The sequence below is a fragment of the Ornithorhynchus anatinus genome, chromosome 15, assembly GCF_004115215.2.
Source record: "Ornithorhynchus anatinus isolate Pmale09 chromosome 15, mOrnAna1.pri.v4, whole genome shotgun sequence".
NCBI lineage: Eukaryota > Metazoa > Chordata > Mammalia > Monotremata > Ornithorhynchidae > Ornithorhynchus > Ornithorhynchus anatinus.
Window position 1 is genome coordinate 830,577 of NC_041742.1, and position 15,628 is coordinate 846,204.

Sequence of the window (15,628 nt, forward strand, 5' to 3'; positions counted from 1 at the left end):
TTGTGTCAGTGGACACTGCCCAACGGGAGTGTGGTCGGCCCCGAGGAACTGTGGAAACCAATGACCCTCCAGCTCCCCGAGCCCCCCGGCCCCCCTAAGCCAGGCTCAGGACCGTGCCTGATGACCACGATGATGCCGTCGAAGATGTTGTACGGGTTCTTGATGTAGCCGAAGGGGCCGTAGACCAGGATCTTGAGCAACATCTCCAGGGCGAAGAGGCTGGTGAAGACTATGTTGCTGATCTCCAGGGCGTTGGTCAGCTCCTCGGGCTGTGGAGAAACACAGGGTGGGCCTGGGGCCAAAGTGGGGCCGGACCCCAGAGGAGGGGACGGGGAGCTCAACAGGAGAGGGACGCAGGGAGGGGGTCGACTCTCCGGTGGGTAATTCCCAGCAGAGAGTCGTCCCCTTACCTGCATCCCTCTCCTGCTGAGACCTCATCCCCGTCAAGCTCCAGTGGGGAGTTGAGAGACGGCATGAGACTCGCGTACGTGTGGGTGTGTACGTGTGGGCACGTGTGTCACACACATTCACTCACTAGTTCGGCGACATGTGGAATCGGCAGGCTTCTCTGCCAGTTGTAGACTGTCTGACTCCTTCCAAAACGTCGGAAACACGGTCTCTCTCACGCGCCCGCACCCACCCGTATGCTCGTACACACACCTACACACACCGAACACACACACGCGCAGCGCTTACTCTACGACAACGCTTTCGGAACCAGCCGCTCTCACCTCCTCCCACCATCTCCCGGCTCGCTCCGCATCACCCCCATCCCATCCGGGGATGTCACCGGGCACCGTGCCCTGAGACGGTTCTGCCCCCAAGACCGAGGGCGCTTCTAATAGAAACACGGACTCTATTTCCCCATCTGTCACCGGGGCCATTTTTGCTGTGCCGTTTCCCTGAATTCCAGGGGGCACCACGATGGGTACGGGCCCCTCCGCCCGCCCCGTGCCTCCCTGCGGTGTGCTTTTTTCTTTTACTGTGGTATTTGTTAAGTTCGTTAGTGCTGGGCTAAGTGCTGGGGTAGGTACAAGGTAATCGGGTTTTACAAAGTCCCCACTCCACATGGAGCCCACTGTCTAAATGGGATTCGATCCCCATTCTACAGATGAGGTAAACTGAGGCACGGCTAAAGTGATGTGCCCAAGCCCATTCAGCACACAGGTGGCAAAGCCAGGATGAGGACCCAGGCCCTCTGACTCCCAAGCCCAGGTTCTTTCCTCTAGGTTCACGCTGCTGCCTGGAACCGACGCGTGGGGGAAGGGGCCAGCTCTTCACCCCCTTCCTCACAGAAGAGAATGACGTGTTGGGGTCAGAGGGTGCGGGCCGTCTGGGAGGAAATTCTGGGAGATCTGCAGGGAGGGCGCCCCAGACCCCTCCCCGGCAGGGTGACGGCATAAGCCCACGGCAGATCTGCGGCGGTGGGAGCCGTGGCTGTGAAGCTTGGGCAGATCCGGGCTCGTTCACCATTTCATTCTCACTTCCTCCCTTGTCCCTCTGTCGTCGTTACAGATCCCTCAGAACGGCTCCCCGCCTAACCACGGCACCATCTCACCCCCTCACCAGCCCCCCGCCCCGGTCCTGCCCCATCTAACCGCCCTTCCTCTTCTAACCAGCTGCCTTACCTGGCCCACACTGGCCGGGGGGGGGGGGGGGGGGTAAGTCCTAAGGAAGGGGTCCCCAGTGCTGGGGGTCTGCCCATCCAGATGGGCGCGCAGCTGCCCTTCCTAAGACCCTCAGGCTGCTGGGGACAGTGCGGGGAAGGGAGAGAATCTGGAGGAAAAGCAGTCCGGGAGGGAGGCAGGGTCTGGCCTGGCGCCAGCTCTTATCCTGGGAACTCACTTCCCCCTCCCCCTCCCCCACCTCCCACTGTGGGCTGGTCTTGGGGGCAGTTATTTCGGGCACCCGGGGTAGGGGCGATCCAGCGTCAGAGATCAAAGTCCCTCCCCCGGCGGGGGCCGCCCCACTCTTTCCCATGGGGTAAGCAGAGTGACCCTCTGAAAGGTCATTCTATCCATCCCCTTGCCTCGGGACCAGGTGGTGTCATTCCTAGCCCAGTCAGGCAAGAATCTTTCCTGTTCTGGGAAGTCTCCAGGCAAGCCACACCTTCCTCTACTCCAACCCCTCACAAGTAGACCGTCGCAAGGGAAGGAAGAAGGGAGGGAGGAGAGGGAGGGGGACGCAGGGGAGGTCTGTTGTGTGAGGCTCAGGCCTGGAGAGGCAGAGCAGGGATCCAGAGAGGATTTGGGGAGGGACGAAAAAGGGGGACTACTATTCAGCGGTGGGTGCGGGGGAGGACTGCCTTATCCTCCCAGAACCCACCCCCACTGCCCTTCCCCTCCCTCCCTTCTCCCCTCATTGTCCTCGGACCGGCGGCGAGGAGCGGGCAGCCAGCGATAGCACAATCTTCTCCTCCCCCTCCCCCACCCCTCAGCCCGGTTCTGGCCTGCAGACCTCGGCATTCCCCAGCTACCTCCTCTCAGCGCTTCCTACCCCCCTCTCCTCACTATGCCCCGGAACCCCACCTAAGCCAGCCGCAGAAAAAGCGAGATGGGAAGGCAGTCCCGGCTCGAACCGACACCGGGTGGTCTGGAGAGCCGGGCGGTCACCCGCACCCCGAGTATCCCCTGAACTGGTTGAGCGTCGCTTCTATCGCCACTGAGGGTCCGCCAGAGCCGTGGCCCCCGCCCCGGCCCATCGGGCACCAGCTGAGCACCACGCACGGCTAAACACACGCTTCCCTCTAGATGCCCGAGAAGGTCGCGGGAAGAGACGGAGGGGGCCGGGGCCTCCGCAGAAGACCACCCCCGTTAAGCCCATTCTCCGGAGACCCCGTCGGCCGCCTTCCCCTTCCCCGCCCCCTCCGCCCCCTCCCCTGGATCGGCCCGCTCGCTGGCGTATAAATAGAAACCATCCAGACACATTCTGACACCATCACCGATCATCTCCGGCTCTGGGAGAGGAACGGGCCTCCGACCCGGCCCGGGGGCCCACGGCCCACTCAGCCTGCCGGTTTATCAGTCTGCCTGTCTCTCAACCTGTCAGCCTGCCGGTTTATCAGTCTGCCTGTCTCTCAGCCTGTCAGCCTGCCGGTTTATCAGTCTGCCTGTCTCTCGGCCCGTCAGCGTGCCAGGCCCCCTCCGCGGTCCGTGGGTCCGTCTGGCTGCCCGGGTTGACCGGGTCCCGCCGCCCCCTCCCCTGCCTATCCGGGATTCGCTCGGCCCCGTCCTCGCCCGTCGTCCGCCGGGGACCGAGGGAGTCCCGGACGGGCTGGGCTCCCCTCCCAGGGAGGGCTGGGAGAGGCTGGGCTACCTTCTCAGAAGGTGGAGAAGGTCGATCGGCCCAACCTACCCAGCCCCATCTTCAACCTCTCCGCCCTGCTGTGGGACCTTCGGAAACTCCCCCGAGCTCTCTGGGCCTCAGGTCCTTGCGCTCCTGCCCCTGGGAGCGGAGGCTTTGCAGTAGAAGAGCTGCCTCCGAGGAAGTAGCATTGACCCCGGCTCCGGGTCACCCAGCTACCTTGCACTGGGCCACTCCCGGGGATGGAGCCGGATCAGCCTTTTAGGGGCTTATCAAGGGGGTGCGGGTCAGAGGGCGGGGATACAGCCGGTGGCGACACTCAGACCTGCCCCCCTGCATCGATGATAGGGGCCCACCTCCCACTCTTCCCTAGCGCCATCCTCCCCGCCCAGAGCAGAGCCCCACGCTCCGTCGGAGAAGGGAAAAATCAGGGCGGGGAGAGGAGAGGAGGAGAGACCGGCTTGCTTCACATGCTTCTGCACCACCGTGGCAGCAGCGGTGTGGCTTAGCGTAGCGAGTCAGAGGATCGGCTCCACCAGGTGTGTGCCGCGTGACCTTGGGCGAGTCATTCAACTTCTCCGTGACTCAGTTACCTTCTCTGTAAAAGGGGGATTAGGACCCTGAGCCCATGTGTCTAACCTGATTAGCTCGAATCCATCCCAGAGCTCAGTAGAGCGCCTGGCACAGACCGGGAGCTTAACAAATACCATTAAAAACTACACAGACCAAAAAATGGGTCCTGGGGGTCCTCCGGCCCTGATCCCAGGCGAGTTGGCAAGGTTTCCAATCTCTTGCAGGGTTCTCCGGGGGGAGACCCCCATCGGTGACATGTTTTCGACTGGGGACAGAGGCAGAGGAGGGAGTATACAAGGGACCCGAAAGCGACAGACTCTTCGGGAATTTCCAACCCTGCTCGGAAGCTCCCAGGTCCGGCGGTCAGAGGCCCGGGATTAGCGAAGCTGGAGTCCGGCCGAGACAGCCGGGGAGGGAGGGGAGACAAAACCTCACCCCCCCACGGTTGGAAACCAGGGGGCTATGACCCCATTGCCCACACAGAGCTAGTGCCAATGAGTCACACCTGGTAGAAGCTCAGGCCCTCGTCTCGCGCAAGGGTCTCCCCTAGATTTTACCGTACCGACCTCTTCCGCTCCCCCTCTTTCCCTGTGCTGAAAAGCCAACCCCTCCTTTCACACTGCCTGGGAGTCACAAACACCAGTGGGTCCCCAAGTCCGCACCATCACCCACAGGCTCACGCAGGCTGAGTTCCCCTAAAGCTCCCTACCCACCGCAGCCCCAGGTGCAGAAACCTGGGCCTGCGTGAGACTCCCGACGCCCCTTTTGTCTCGGGCCCGAGCTCTGGTCAACAAAGACTCGAGGTCAGGATCGTGGCTCTGGAGTCGGGATGAGGAACAAGGTTGGGGGCACCGAGGGGATACGTGGCCCTTTTCCGGGGTCCTTGCCATCAAGCACCCCAACCTCCTTCCCCTGGCCTGTGCATTCCGGGGCCGCTTAGCACTAGGTTTGGGTTAGACTCCAAGCACGTGCACGCGCATGCACACGTACGCACTCCCCACCAAAAAAAACCCCACCGACACCCTCCTCCACCTCCCCAGCACACACGGGCGCGAGCAGAGGTGTTGAGAAACCGTTCGGGGCCTTGCCCCTGCCTCCAGAGACCTGTCTGTCCCCCATCCCCGGCCCGTTCCCAGGCACCTAAACACCGCCCCCTTTCACTTCCAGCTCCAGCTGCTGTTTCCAATCTGGGATTTGCCCCCGCCGACGTCCACGCACACTGTGTTCCCAAAGGTCTCCCGAGAGCGGGCCGCCTGCCGGGCCGTGAGAACCCTCCCGGCCGGGGCTTCGGGTCTGGGGGGTTCCCCAGAGGGGAAGGGGCCGGGCGCTGGGGCAGGCGGGGCCCGTCCAGCTGCAGCGAGCTCAGAGGGAGGGGCGTGGGGGGAAGGTTAGGGGGAGCCAGCCGCTGGGCTAGTCCGGCCCTGCCTGGCACGGGTGGGGGATGGGAGTTGTCTTTTCCCATATAAACTGTAAATGAGAAACGCAACTCCTATGCAAAGACTTCCCGATCCGAACCTGCACGCGGAGACCGTGGTGGGCCTTTCGGAATGAGGAGCCAGCGGGACCCTTCCCCTCCTCGGTTTCTCCTCCTCCCCGCCCCCGGAGGCCCCGGGAGACGTCGTTCTCCCGCGCAGCCCCTAGGCCGCCAGTCCGGGCTCTCCAACTGACCCCTGACCCCAGGACCCTCAACCCCGCACCACTCTTCATCCTCCCCGGGCCGCACTGAGACACCGGGGCTGTGGGCTCCAATCTCCATTCACTGCAAGGTCAGCTGCAGTGACCTTGAAGGTCCTTCCCAGCTCTGAATACAAGTATCTCTTATTACCCGGGAGGAGCTGGCTGCTTCCCTTCTTGGTGCCTCAGTTTCCCCACCGGCAAAAAGCAGGCCCTTACTCACTTCCTAGTGCACCGCAAACCCCCGGGGTAGGTCCATCCGGCTCTCTTCCCTCAAGGAAAGGTGGAAAGGTGAAGAGGGAAAAGGAGGAGGAGGAAGAATGGAGAGGGAGAGGAGGGGCTTGTGTGAGAGAAATGGGAGGTCCCTGGGACCCCCACCCATATCGCAGGCCTGGGCAGAAGAACCTTTCGTTTCCTCCTCGGTCCGAGACACAACTGGGTTTATCGGAGACGTCGTTCTCCCTCCCTCGCTTCCTTTCCAACAACCAAGGGATTCCAACAGGAGGGTGGGCACGGCCCTCCATTCGTTCGATGGTATTTACCGAGCGCTTACTAAATGCAGAGCACTGTACTAAGCGCTTGGAATGTACAATTCGGACCTCCACCCCACAGCTCTGACTCTGCAACCAGGGGAATCTAGCTGGGGCGGCAGGACCACTGCTCTCCCCAGCCCTGGACCAAGCCACCCTGGTCCTTGAAACCCATCAAGCCAAACCCCGCTCCTCATCCCGTTCTACCAGATGGCCTAGTGGGTAGGTCACAGGCCTGTGGAGTCAGAAGGACCTGGGTTCAAGTCCCAGCTGTGCCACTTATCTGCTGTGTGACCCCGGGCAAGTCCCTTCACTTATCCGTGCCTCGGTTAACTCATCCGTTAAATGGAGATTAAGGCTGTGAACCCCTTGTGGGACAGGGACTGTTCCAACCTGATTAGCTTCTATCCACCACAGCGTTTAGAAGCGTGCTCACACCTCGCAAGCCTTTAACACGTACCAGCTGTTAATTGATCTGTCGACCCATCATCCGTGACGAATATCTGCAGGCCTGCCCGGCTGGGAGAGCGGATCACCAGGAGAGGCCGATCCTTTCTTACCTGTTCGTGGTACTCGACCCCCATGCTCAAGGTGTTGACCAGGATGGCGATCATGATCCCGCGCCCAAAGTACTTGCTGTCCACGATTTTGCGGAAAGTCTCGCACACAAGCGCCCACAGAGCCAGCGGCCGGCTGGGCCTCCGGGCCCGGGGTCGCCCCCGCCCGTCCCCGGCCTGGGGGTCCTGGCTGAACTCGTAGACCCCCTCGCTGTCCGAGTCCTCGTCAGTGAACTCGGCCTCGCCGGCCAGGGCCTGGGCACAGTAGGGGCAGTTGTCGGGACTGCAGGGGCCGCAGGGGCTGCTAGGTACTCGGTTGCCACGGCCAGCCAGGCGACAGGAACTATGGCAGGAGTCTGGAAGGGGAAAGGAGAAAGTTGCAGCGAGGGCTCGGCGGATCAAAACAGAGATCTAGAGCATCCTAGGGCCTGCACTTCCTGTCGACGTGGCCCTGAACCCTCGGTTTCCCGATTCATTCTTTCATTCATTCAGTTGTATTTATTGAGCGCTTACTGTGTGCGGAGCACTGTACTAAGCGCTGGGAAAGCACAATTCAGCAATAAGGAGAGAGAATTCCCCGATCCGGTTCTGTCCCCGTCAGCTTTCACCCACTAATCCGTGCCCCAGAACAACCGGGAGGATCCCACGGGGGTCACTCCCAAGTGGAAGCTCGCCTGGGCTTTGGCTGGAAAGCCTGGCCTGGCAGCAGCCCCTCTCCCTCCTTTGGACTGAGGAAATTCAAGGCAGACATGCGCGCGCGCGCGCTCGGGGAAATGAGATGGTAAAATGGACCCTTTGGAATCAACTGTTTCTGCCCCTTCTGCTCACGGAATCGCAGGACTGGTTCAGAAACACCCCGGCTTGTGGGGAGGGGTCGGAGAGGAGAGCCCCTCTTCGTGGAGATGGGACTTTTCGGTTTGGAGACCCAAAGAGGCAGACACACAGCCTCTCCCCTTCCCCGGCCCTAATGATTCACACGGCACAATCGAGGCGTCCCTCCCACACCCCCATCCCCTTGGTGCCACCTCCACGGCCCACGTGGCACCTTGCGACCGCCCTTAACCGCCCCAACCACCCCCAGGGCACTCTGTGGCGAGTCGCCGTGAGACCTCTGTATGCCCCCAGCCCCCGCGCCCTCCGCCCCGCGACGCCCCGTCCTCCCCCTCGTCCCTCACCGGTGCTGTGGGGGTCCAGCAGTTTGTACACGCTGCCGTAGGAGCCGGGCGGGATGTTGAGATTGGTGAGGGTGGGGGGCCCGGGGCCGGCGGCCGCTTCTCCCAGCAGTTTCTCCTTCAGCTCCTCGGGAGAGGGGCCCGGGTGGACCGTAGGGTACACCTTCCCCCCGGCCACGCTCACAGCCGGACCCCCGCCCGGCCCCTCGGGGCCCGGCCCGGAGGCCGAGCGGCGCACCGGCTCGAAGTGACAGTCGGCGTGATAGACGCTGTGCACCGACTCGGCGCCGCCCCCGGGGGGGTGGGCCGGCGGGGCCGGGGCGCTCGGGGCCGCCGGGAGCGTGAGGCGGCCGGGGCCGGGACTGGGGTCGGGCTCCACGTCGCCCAGCTCGGGGCTGGTCCGCGGACTTCCGTTGCCCAGGTGGTAGTGATGGTGGTGATGGTGGTGGTGGTGGATCAGGTGGTGGACGGAGGCCTGGGGCCGGCGCCGCGGCCTCCGCCTTTCCCGCCGGCCGGCCCGCTCCTTGCCGGCGGGGGTCTCCGGGCCCGGCCGGCCCCCGGGGCTGGCCAGCAGCCGGGAGACCTCGGCCAGCCTCCGCGCGCCCTTGCGCAGCACGTAGACCACGTACTTGAGCAGCTCCTCGTAGCAGCTGCCCGGCTCCGAGAAGCTGGCGAGGGTGCTGGCGTTGGACAGAAAGCGCGCCCGCTGCTCCTTCATCAGCTGACTCTCGCGCTGCTTCGTCTCCGAGAACTGAGTGGCGATGACCACCAGGCACAGGTTGATCATAAAGAAGGAGCCCACCTGCCCGGCCGGGGAGAGGGCACAGCTGGGCGCCGGCGGTCCCTTTCTCCGCCCCCAGCCCCCGCCATTACCCCAGTCATCGAGGGCGCCTCAGAGCCCAGTTAGATGCGAGATCATCTGATCGGGCGCGGTCCCCATCTCGGAGCCTGGGTTTCATCCCCGTTCTCCGGACGGGAAAACGGAGGCTCGGAGAGGTCCGGAGACTCGCCTAAGGCCCCACGGCAGGCCTGCGGCAAAGCTGGGACAACGATCCCGTTTTCCTGGCTCCCAGCTCTGGGCCCTTTCCACTAGGCAATGCTGCTTCCCTGAGGATTCTTTTTATGGTATTAAAGTGCTCCGGAGGTGTTCAACACCGTTCTAAGCGCTGAGGTAGGTACGAGTTAGATCGGACCGAGTCCACGTCCCTCAGGGGTTTACAGACTAAGTAGGAGGGTGAGATCAGGTATCCCTCACTCATAGTTGAGGACGCGGGCACAGAGATGTGAAGTGACTTGCCCAAGGTCACACAGCAAGCAGGCGGCAGATCCGGGATTAGAACCCAGATCCTCTGACTGCCAGGCCCGTGCTCCTTCCACCAGGTCACACCATTTCGACTTCCCTCTAGACTGTAAACTCGTTCCGGGCAGGGAATGTGTCTGCTTCTCGCCGTAGTCTACTCTCCCAAGAGTTTAGTACAGTGCTCTGCACACAGTAGGCGCTCTTCAAAATACGACCGACTGACCGAATGGCCCTTGTCGGTCCCGCGACCGCACAGAGGAGAGCCGTCGGTCTGCGGAGGACCAGCAGGGACCCTGACTTCTCATGTCGGGTCTGATGTATCACCCGGAAGTGCGCCTCCTCCCAACTTCCCAGTGCCTCGGTTTCCCTCCTTCTATTCCCCTCCTGACCTCAGTGCTTTGTAGGGACAAGGTTCCTCCGGCAGGGACTGCTCGATCTCTCAGTCTCCTTGTTAACGGAACGGGGGCAACCCCACCTCCCCGTCCTGGCCCGAGCCCCCGGGCAGAACCCCCGCCTCGGCCGTACGGCGGGAGAGGTCGGGGGCGGCCTCCTCCTCAAACTCCCCCAGCCCTCGGGGATCCCTTCCCGCCCCTACCCCCGAAAGGTCAGCCACTCACGATGATGAGGAGGATGAAGTAGATGAAGTTGTAGAACGAGTGAGCATCCATCACGAAGTACATGATGTCCACCCACCCCTCAAGGGTAATGACCTGCGGGAAGCGGAGGCCGACTCAACCTCTCCCTGGCCCTCGTTGCACAATCCTCGCTTCCGAAAACCCCGACGCAAACCAATAAATAATAATGGTGGTATCTGTTAAGCGCTTACTGTGTGCAAGGCACTGTTCTAAGCGCTGGCGGGGGATACAAGGTGATCAGGTTGTCCCACGTGGGGCTCAGTTTTCATCCCCATTTTACAGATGAGGTAACTGAGGCACAGAGAAGTTAAGTGACTTGCCCCAAGTCACCCAGCTGGCAAGCGGCAGAGCCAGGATTAGAACCCATGACCCCTGACTCCCAAGCCCGGGCTCTTTCCACTGAGCCACGCTGCTTCTCCAATCTTATCTTCCGGGTCCTCGAGGGTGGGGGCGAGGTGTAAACTGGGTCCCTCTAGACGATGAGCTCTTCGTGGGCAGGGAAGGTGTCTATTATATCCCTAGCGCTCAGTGCTGTGCTCCGCACACAGTGAGAGCTCAATAAATACGAATGACGGCCCCGGCCACGCCAGGGTCTCCCCTCCCCGCCCGCACCCCGGGGATCGGGGCGGGGGGGGTCGGGGAGCCGGGATCCCGGGTTCCGGGAGGCCGGAGGGCCGGGAAATCGGAAGCCTAGGTGCCGAGGTGGAGCCAAGGCACCGGGGAGCCCAGGCGCCTCGGATCCCGATTCCCGGGATCACCCCACCGCACCTGGAAGATGGCGATCCAGGCGTAGCCGATGTTGTCGAAGTTGATGGCGCCCTTGAAGGGATTGTGTTCGCCCGCGGAGCAGTTGGTATAGTACTGGTTCCAGTTGACGCAGGTGGTGTTGGTGGAGCTGTTGTAGGCTCCCAGGTCCAGGCTGCAGGGGAGCCCCTCCTCGCGGAGCAGGGGGACGCTGCGGCACGACCGCATGCCGTTTTCCCGCGGCTGCGAGCAGATGAAGGGGCTCTCGTCCTCGTTCTCCGTCTGGTAGTACCGCTCGAGGTCCACGGTCAGAGGCCTGGGGAAGGGGTGGGGGTCAAGGCGACACCGGCACGGGTGCGGGGGAAACGGGGGCTCCTGAGGAAAACGATCCGGCCCCGGCCAGCCAGGCCGGGGATCAGGGAGCCAGGAGGAGGAGGAGGAGGAGGAGGAGGAGGCCAAGGGACCGGGTCACGACCCTGACTTGAACCCCAGGATCAGGCGCCTTCACCCCAAGGCCCGACCGGAGCGCGTAACTCCTCCAGACTCCTTCCCCTCCCTCCCGGGCCGAGGACCCCGGCCTGCTGGTCCCCCGGCCGGGATTTCGGCCCCGCCTCCCCAACTCGCCCCGAGGTTTTCAGGGAGGAGGCAGCGGCAACCCCCTTCCCGCCCCCGCACCCACAGGCCCGGCCGGACCCCCGGACTCACAGGCTGAAGTTTTCGGGCAGGAAGCAGCGGTTCCGCAGCAGGCCGGCCCACAGCTGGACGCCCACGATGCCGAAGATGAAGAAGACGAAGAAGCAGAGAAGCAGGACGTTCCCCAGCATGGGCAGCGTGTCCAGCAGCAGGGTGACCAGGATCCGCATGCCTGTGGGGGGCAGCACTGAGGGAGGAGGCCCCTGGGAGGGGCTGGGGGGGGGGGAGGGCGGCTACACTAGGGAAACTGAGGCAGGAAACATCAGATACCCCTCCCCGCCATCTCCAGTGCCCTTGCGCCCTCTTCTCGCATTTCCCCTTCGGCCCGGCCAGCCTCCCCGCCCCCCCGGCCTCCCGGTCGGAGCAGAAGCCCCCCACCCACCCCCAACCCACCCCGGGATCCGACAGTGATCGATTCTTCCTTGTGTCGAAGCCGCTTCACCTGGCGCTCGCCACCCCCGCGTCCCTCCGGGCCAGGCCCCCGCGGGTCAGGACGGGCCGTGTCCGCGTTTCGTTTCCATAACCCGACCAGACTCGCCGCGGCTATTTTGGGACGGAACCCGGCCGGACCCCACGGCGGGTCTCTCGTCCCCCTCCGGCCTCCCCTCCCCATCCCCGGGCCGCTTCCAGAGGCCTGACCCGGCCGGCCCGCCTCCCCCCCACTTCGCCCCCTCAGGCTTCGCCCCCCCCCCAACCCCAACCCCCTCTGCGTCCCTCCCGCCGGGGCCGCGACGCGAGCACAGATCAATCATCCTAGATTTGCAAACGCATTAAGGGAATTACACCCGCGGTTAGACGGCGGCGGCGGATACAGTCAGCCATCCGTCAACGGGGCGGGGGAGCGCCGGGGGGTGGGGTATTATAAATGACACACGGGAACTACCGTAACACACTCCACTGTAACACATAGGCGCACGCGCTCCCAAACGCACGGGTACACAGACGCACTGGTCCACACGAAGAATGCACAAAGCGGTATGCACGCTGTTGGCGAGCCCACCGCCCCCCCCCCCAACATTTCTAGAGAAACACACACACAGACACGCGCAGAGACCCTGCAGTCGGGGCTGCGGGGTAATGGGGCTGCCAAGGTGGCTTTGGCCCGCGCGTCTCCGGTGCCGCCGCGGCCGCGGCCGTTTAATTTAGATAATGGAGCTGCGGCTGCAGCTGCGGTGGCCCGGGGCGGATAACCAGAGGGCGGGAGGCCCCCCGGGGTCTGGGAAACCCCCCGAGAGCTCGCCCGGGGCCAGGAAGATGAAGGGGGAGGGGGCGGGAGAGCCCGTGTGAAGCGGGGAGAGGTCCCCCTCCGGGCCCAGCGGTTAAGTCCCAGAGCCCCAGCGATTAGCCCGTCCCTAATCGTCTTCCTCGGCCCCGCTCTGGTCCGCCCGGCCCGGTTTAACCTCCCCGCGTCCCCGCGGCAGACCGAGGCGCGGCGGGAGGCCGGGGCCGGGGGCCTGCACGGAGGAGCCTCGACCTCCAGGGCAGAGACCGGGACTCCGGTCTCTCCACGAGAGACGGACGAGACCTCCACTCCCCGGAGGGGAAGCCAAGGGGAAGGAGGGGACTCTCGGGGGCCTCCCATCCCCTGCCCGCACGGCGCTGGGCCCCGGCCAGACGGAGGGACCGGGAAGGGGGAGGGTCTCACTGGGCACACGGTTGATGGCTCGGAGAGGCCGCAACACCCGGACGGTCCTCACGGCGGAGAGGCTGACGTTCTGCAGGTCCAGCGAGTACTCCAGCATCCTGCGGGGACAGAGGGGAGGCCGAGCCGTGACCCGGACGGCGACCGGGGCCTCGGCCGAGGCGCGGGGGGCCTGGGCAGACTGTCGCCGTCACAGACCGACACGGGGACAAGGCGCCTAAGGACGCCATCCATCTCGCACCTCGGGTCTGCCACGCACGCGCTTCCCTGTTTGATGGCATCCCGTCCTCACGGTGGGGGAGAGAGTCAGGGACCTTTACCCCCATTTTGCAGAAGAGGAATATGAGGCCCAGAGAGGCGAAGTGACCACCTCAAGGTCACTCAGCGGGCCAGTGGAGGGGGACGAGAACCCCAAGTCCTCCAGCTCCCAGACCCTCACCAGGCCAAGCTGCCTCACCTACCGCCTACGGATAGGGATGGGGAAAGCCAGGAGCACGTACGCGACGATCCTCCGACGAAACGGGGGCGGGTGGCATCCCGGCCTTCTCGAGTCCGAACACCCTCTCCCCTCCCCTCGGCCTGCCTCGCCCGACTGGACCCTCGACTCTCTCTGCCCCTTCCCCTTTCCCGCTTCCTTGCTACAGTCGGGCCCAGTCTACTACCGGTCATAAAAACTGTGATATTTGTCACGCGCCTACTGTGGGCCAAGCACTGTTTTAAGTGCAGGGGAAGATACAAGGTCATCGAGTAATCAGTCCCTGTCCCACTTGGGGCTCACAGTCTTCATTCTGGCTCCTCCGTTTGTCTGCCGTGTGACCTCGGGAAAGTCGCTCCACCGTGTTTCAGTTACCTCACGTGTAAAATGGGGATTGAGGCTGTGAGCCCCTCGGGGGACAGGGACCGTGTCCAACTCGATTTGCCCGTATCCACCCCAGCGCTTAGTACAGTGCCTGGCACACAGTAAGCACTTAACAAATACCACAGTTATTATTATTATTACCGTTATCAATCCCCACGTTCCAGATGAGATAACTGAGGCACAGAGACTTGCTCAAGGTCACACAACAGACAAGTGACGGCGCCGGGATCGGAACCGACGTCCTCTGACTCCCAAGCCCTTGCTCCTGCCACGAGGCCACGCTGCTTCCAGCGGCGCCCCTGCCCCGCGTCATCCGAATCAAATGTGACGGGACCCAGATGGGAACCGCTCCGGCTCCGCGCAGAGAGAAAAATCACTTAGCAAGAAGCAGAGCGAAGATGGCAGGACGACAATAGGGGTGAGGAGGGCAAGGACCCGGGGAGGGGGGAACGGGACGGGACGCACACAGGGGCACCGCGACGGTCCTCCTTCCCTCTGCTCTCGGAGAGGCTTTGTGCCCACCCTTCCCCTTCCTCTCAGTTTCCCCCGGCCCGTGAACCCACGGAGGAGGTTTGTGGGTTCCGACCGAGCGCCCAGGACAGCCAAATCCTAAGTGTGCGGGGCGGGGAAGGAGGAGAGAGGGTGGGAAAGAGAAGGGAAGGAGGAAAGGAGGAGGGAAGGGGGATGGAGAGAGGGAAAAGAAGGGGGATCTTTTGGCTACGGCCCTGTGGCAGTTCAATTTAGGAGGCAGAGACAAAGGTGGAGTCAGCAGGGGCAGACACAGAGAGCGGGAATCGATCTGCCCCTTGCCCTTCTGCCCGACTCTCCTCAGGGGCTCCTTGCTCGGCCCCCCCGACACCCCTTCCCACCTTTCCACGCCCGCCCCCCCGACCCCTCCGCACCCTGCGATGACGATGAAGAAGTCCAGTCGGTTCCAGGTGTCGCCCAGGTAACACTTCTTCCCGAAGATCCCCAGGGCGACCATCTTCACGATCATCTCCACGGCGAAGAAAGCGAAGATAAAGTCGTCGAAGCCCTGGAGAACGGGGAGCCAGGACCGATTCTTCAGGGGAGGGGGCCGGAGGGCTTGGGGGCCCGGCCGCGGAGTGGTGGCGGCGGGGGGAGAAGGGCTGGTGGGGCCTGGGAGAGGAAGGGGCCGGTGGGTTTGAGGGCCTGAGAGAGGGAGGGGTAGGTGGGAGAGGGATTGGGGGTCTGGGAGAGGGAGGGAGGATGGCTGGGTTCGAGGGTCTGGGAGAGGGAGGAGCAGATGACGAGGGGGCTGGGGGCCTGGGAGAGGGAGGGGCAGGTGGGTTTGGGGCTCTGTAAATGGGAGGGAATTTGGAGCCTGAGAAAAGGGAGAGATCTCGGGGTGGGTGTGGGGACTGGAGGCGAGCAGCACTGAGGGGAGATGGAAACGCTGGAGGAGGGAGAAGGGGGGGGAAGGGGCCGATATCGTAGGCTGGGGACCCGGCGGGGGTGGGGATCTCCCCCTTCCCCAACCCCCTTCCCTGGCCAGACAAGGAACCTGCAGGATCCGGCAGCGCTGGGAATCACAGGCGATGTCCTCGCACGGCTGGAACATGCCCAGGGTCACACAGTTGAGCAGGATGACCAACATGCTGACCCGCTCGAACCAGGTGGGGGCGAGGTCAAGGAAAACCAACTGCGGTGGCCCAAGCTGACCCCTCCTCATCCGCCGCTAACCACCGCCTCCCTTTCTCGATCCCCCTCGCCTCCCATCAACCCCTCACCACCTCCCACTGATCACCCCGTCCTCCTCCTGACCCCCCACTGACCATCTCCTGCCCTTGGCCACCTTTCAACCTCTCCACGGACCATCCTCCTAAGCTTCCCTCGTGCTGAGAGAAGTCGAGGAGGCAGAGAGAGGTCGGTCCTCCTGCCTACATCGTACCCCTATTCCCCCGGTCATTCCCAGGCCTCGGGGG

The 15,628-nt window shown here is 63.6% G+C and overlaps 1 protein-coding gene across 9 annotated transcripts in view; it reads right to left on the reverse strand.

Moving 5' to 3' along the window:
- CACNA1G (calcium voltage-gated channel subunit alpha1 G) overlaps positions 1-15,628 on the reverse strand; it is a 58,386-nt gene that overhangs the window by 35,231 nt on the left and 7,527 nt on the right. For all 9 annotated transcript variants that reach the window (XM_029079710.2, XM_039914144.1, XM_029079712.2 and 6 more), the window contains exons 2-10: positions 15,208-15,319; positions 14,585-14,718; positions 12,827-12,924; positions 11,194-11,353; positions 10,513-10,804; positions 9,727-9,819; positions 7,813-8,611; positions 6,641-6,993; positions 118-269 (exon numbers count right to left, since the gene is read on the reverse strand). In XM_029079710.2, the coding sequence (XP_028935543.1) occupies positions 118-269; positions 6,641-6,993; positions 7,813-8,611; positions 9,727-9,819; positions 10,513-10,804; positions 11,194-11,353; positions 12,827-12,924; positions 14,585-14,718; positions 15,208-15,319 (2,193 nt within the window). The remainder of the gene's footprint in view (positions 1-117; positions 270-6,640; positions 6,994-7,812; positions 8,612-9,726; positions 9,820-10,512; positions 10,805-11,193; positions 11,354-12,826; positions 12,925-14,584; positions 14,719-15,207; positions 15,320-15,628) is intronic.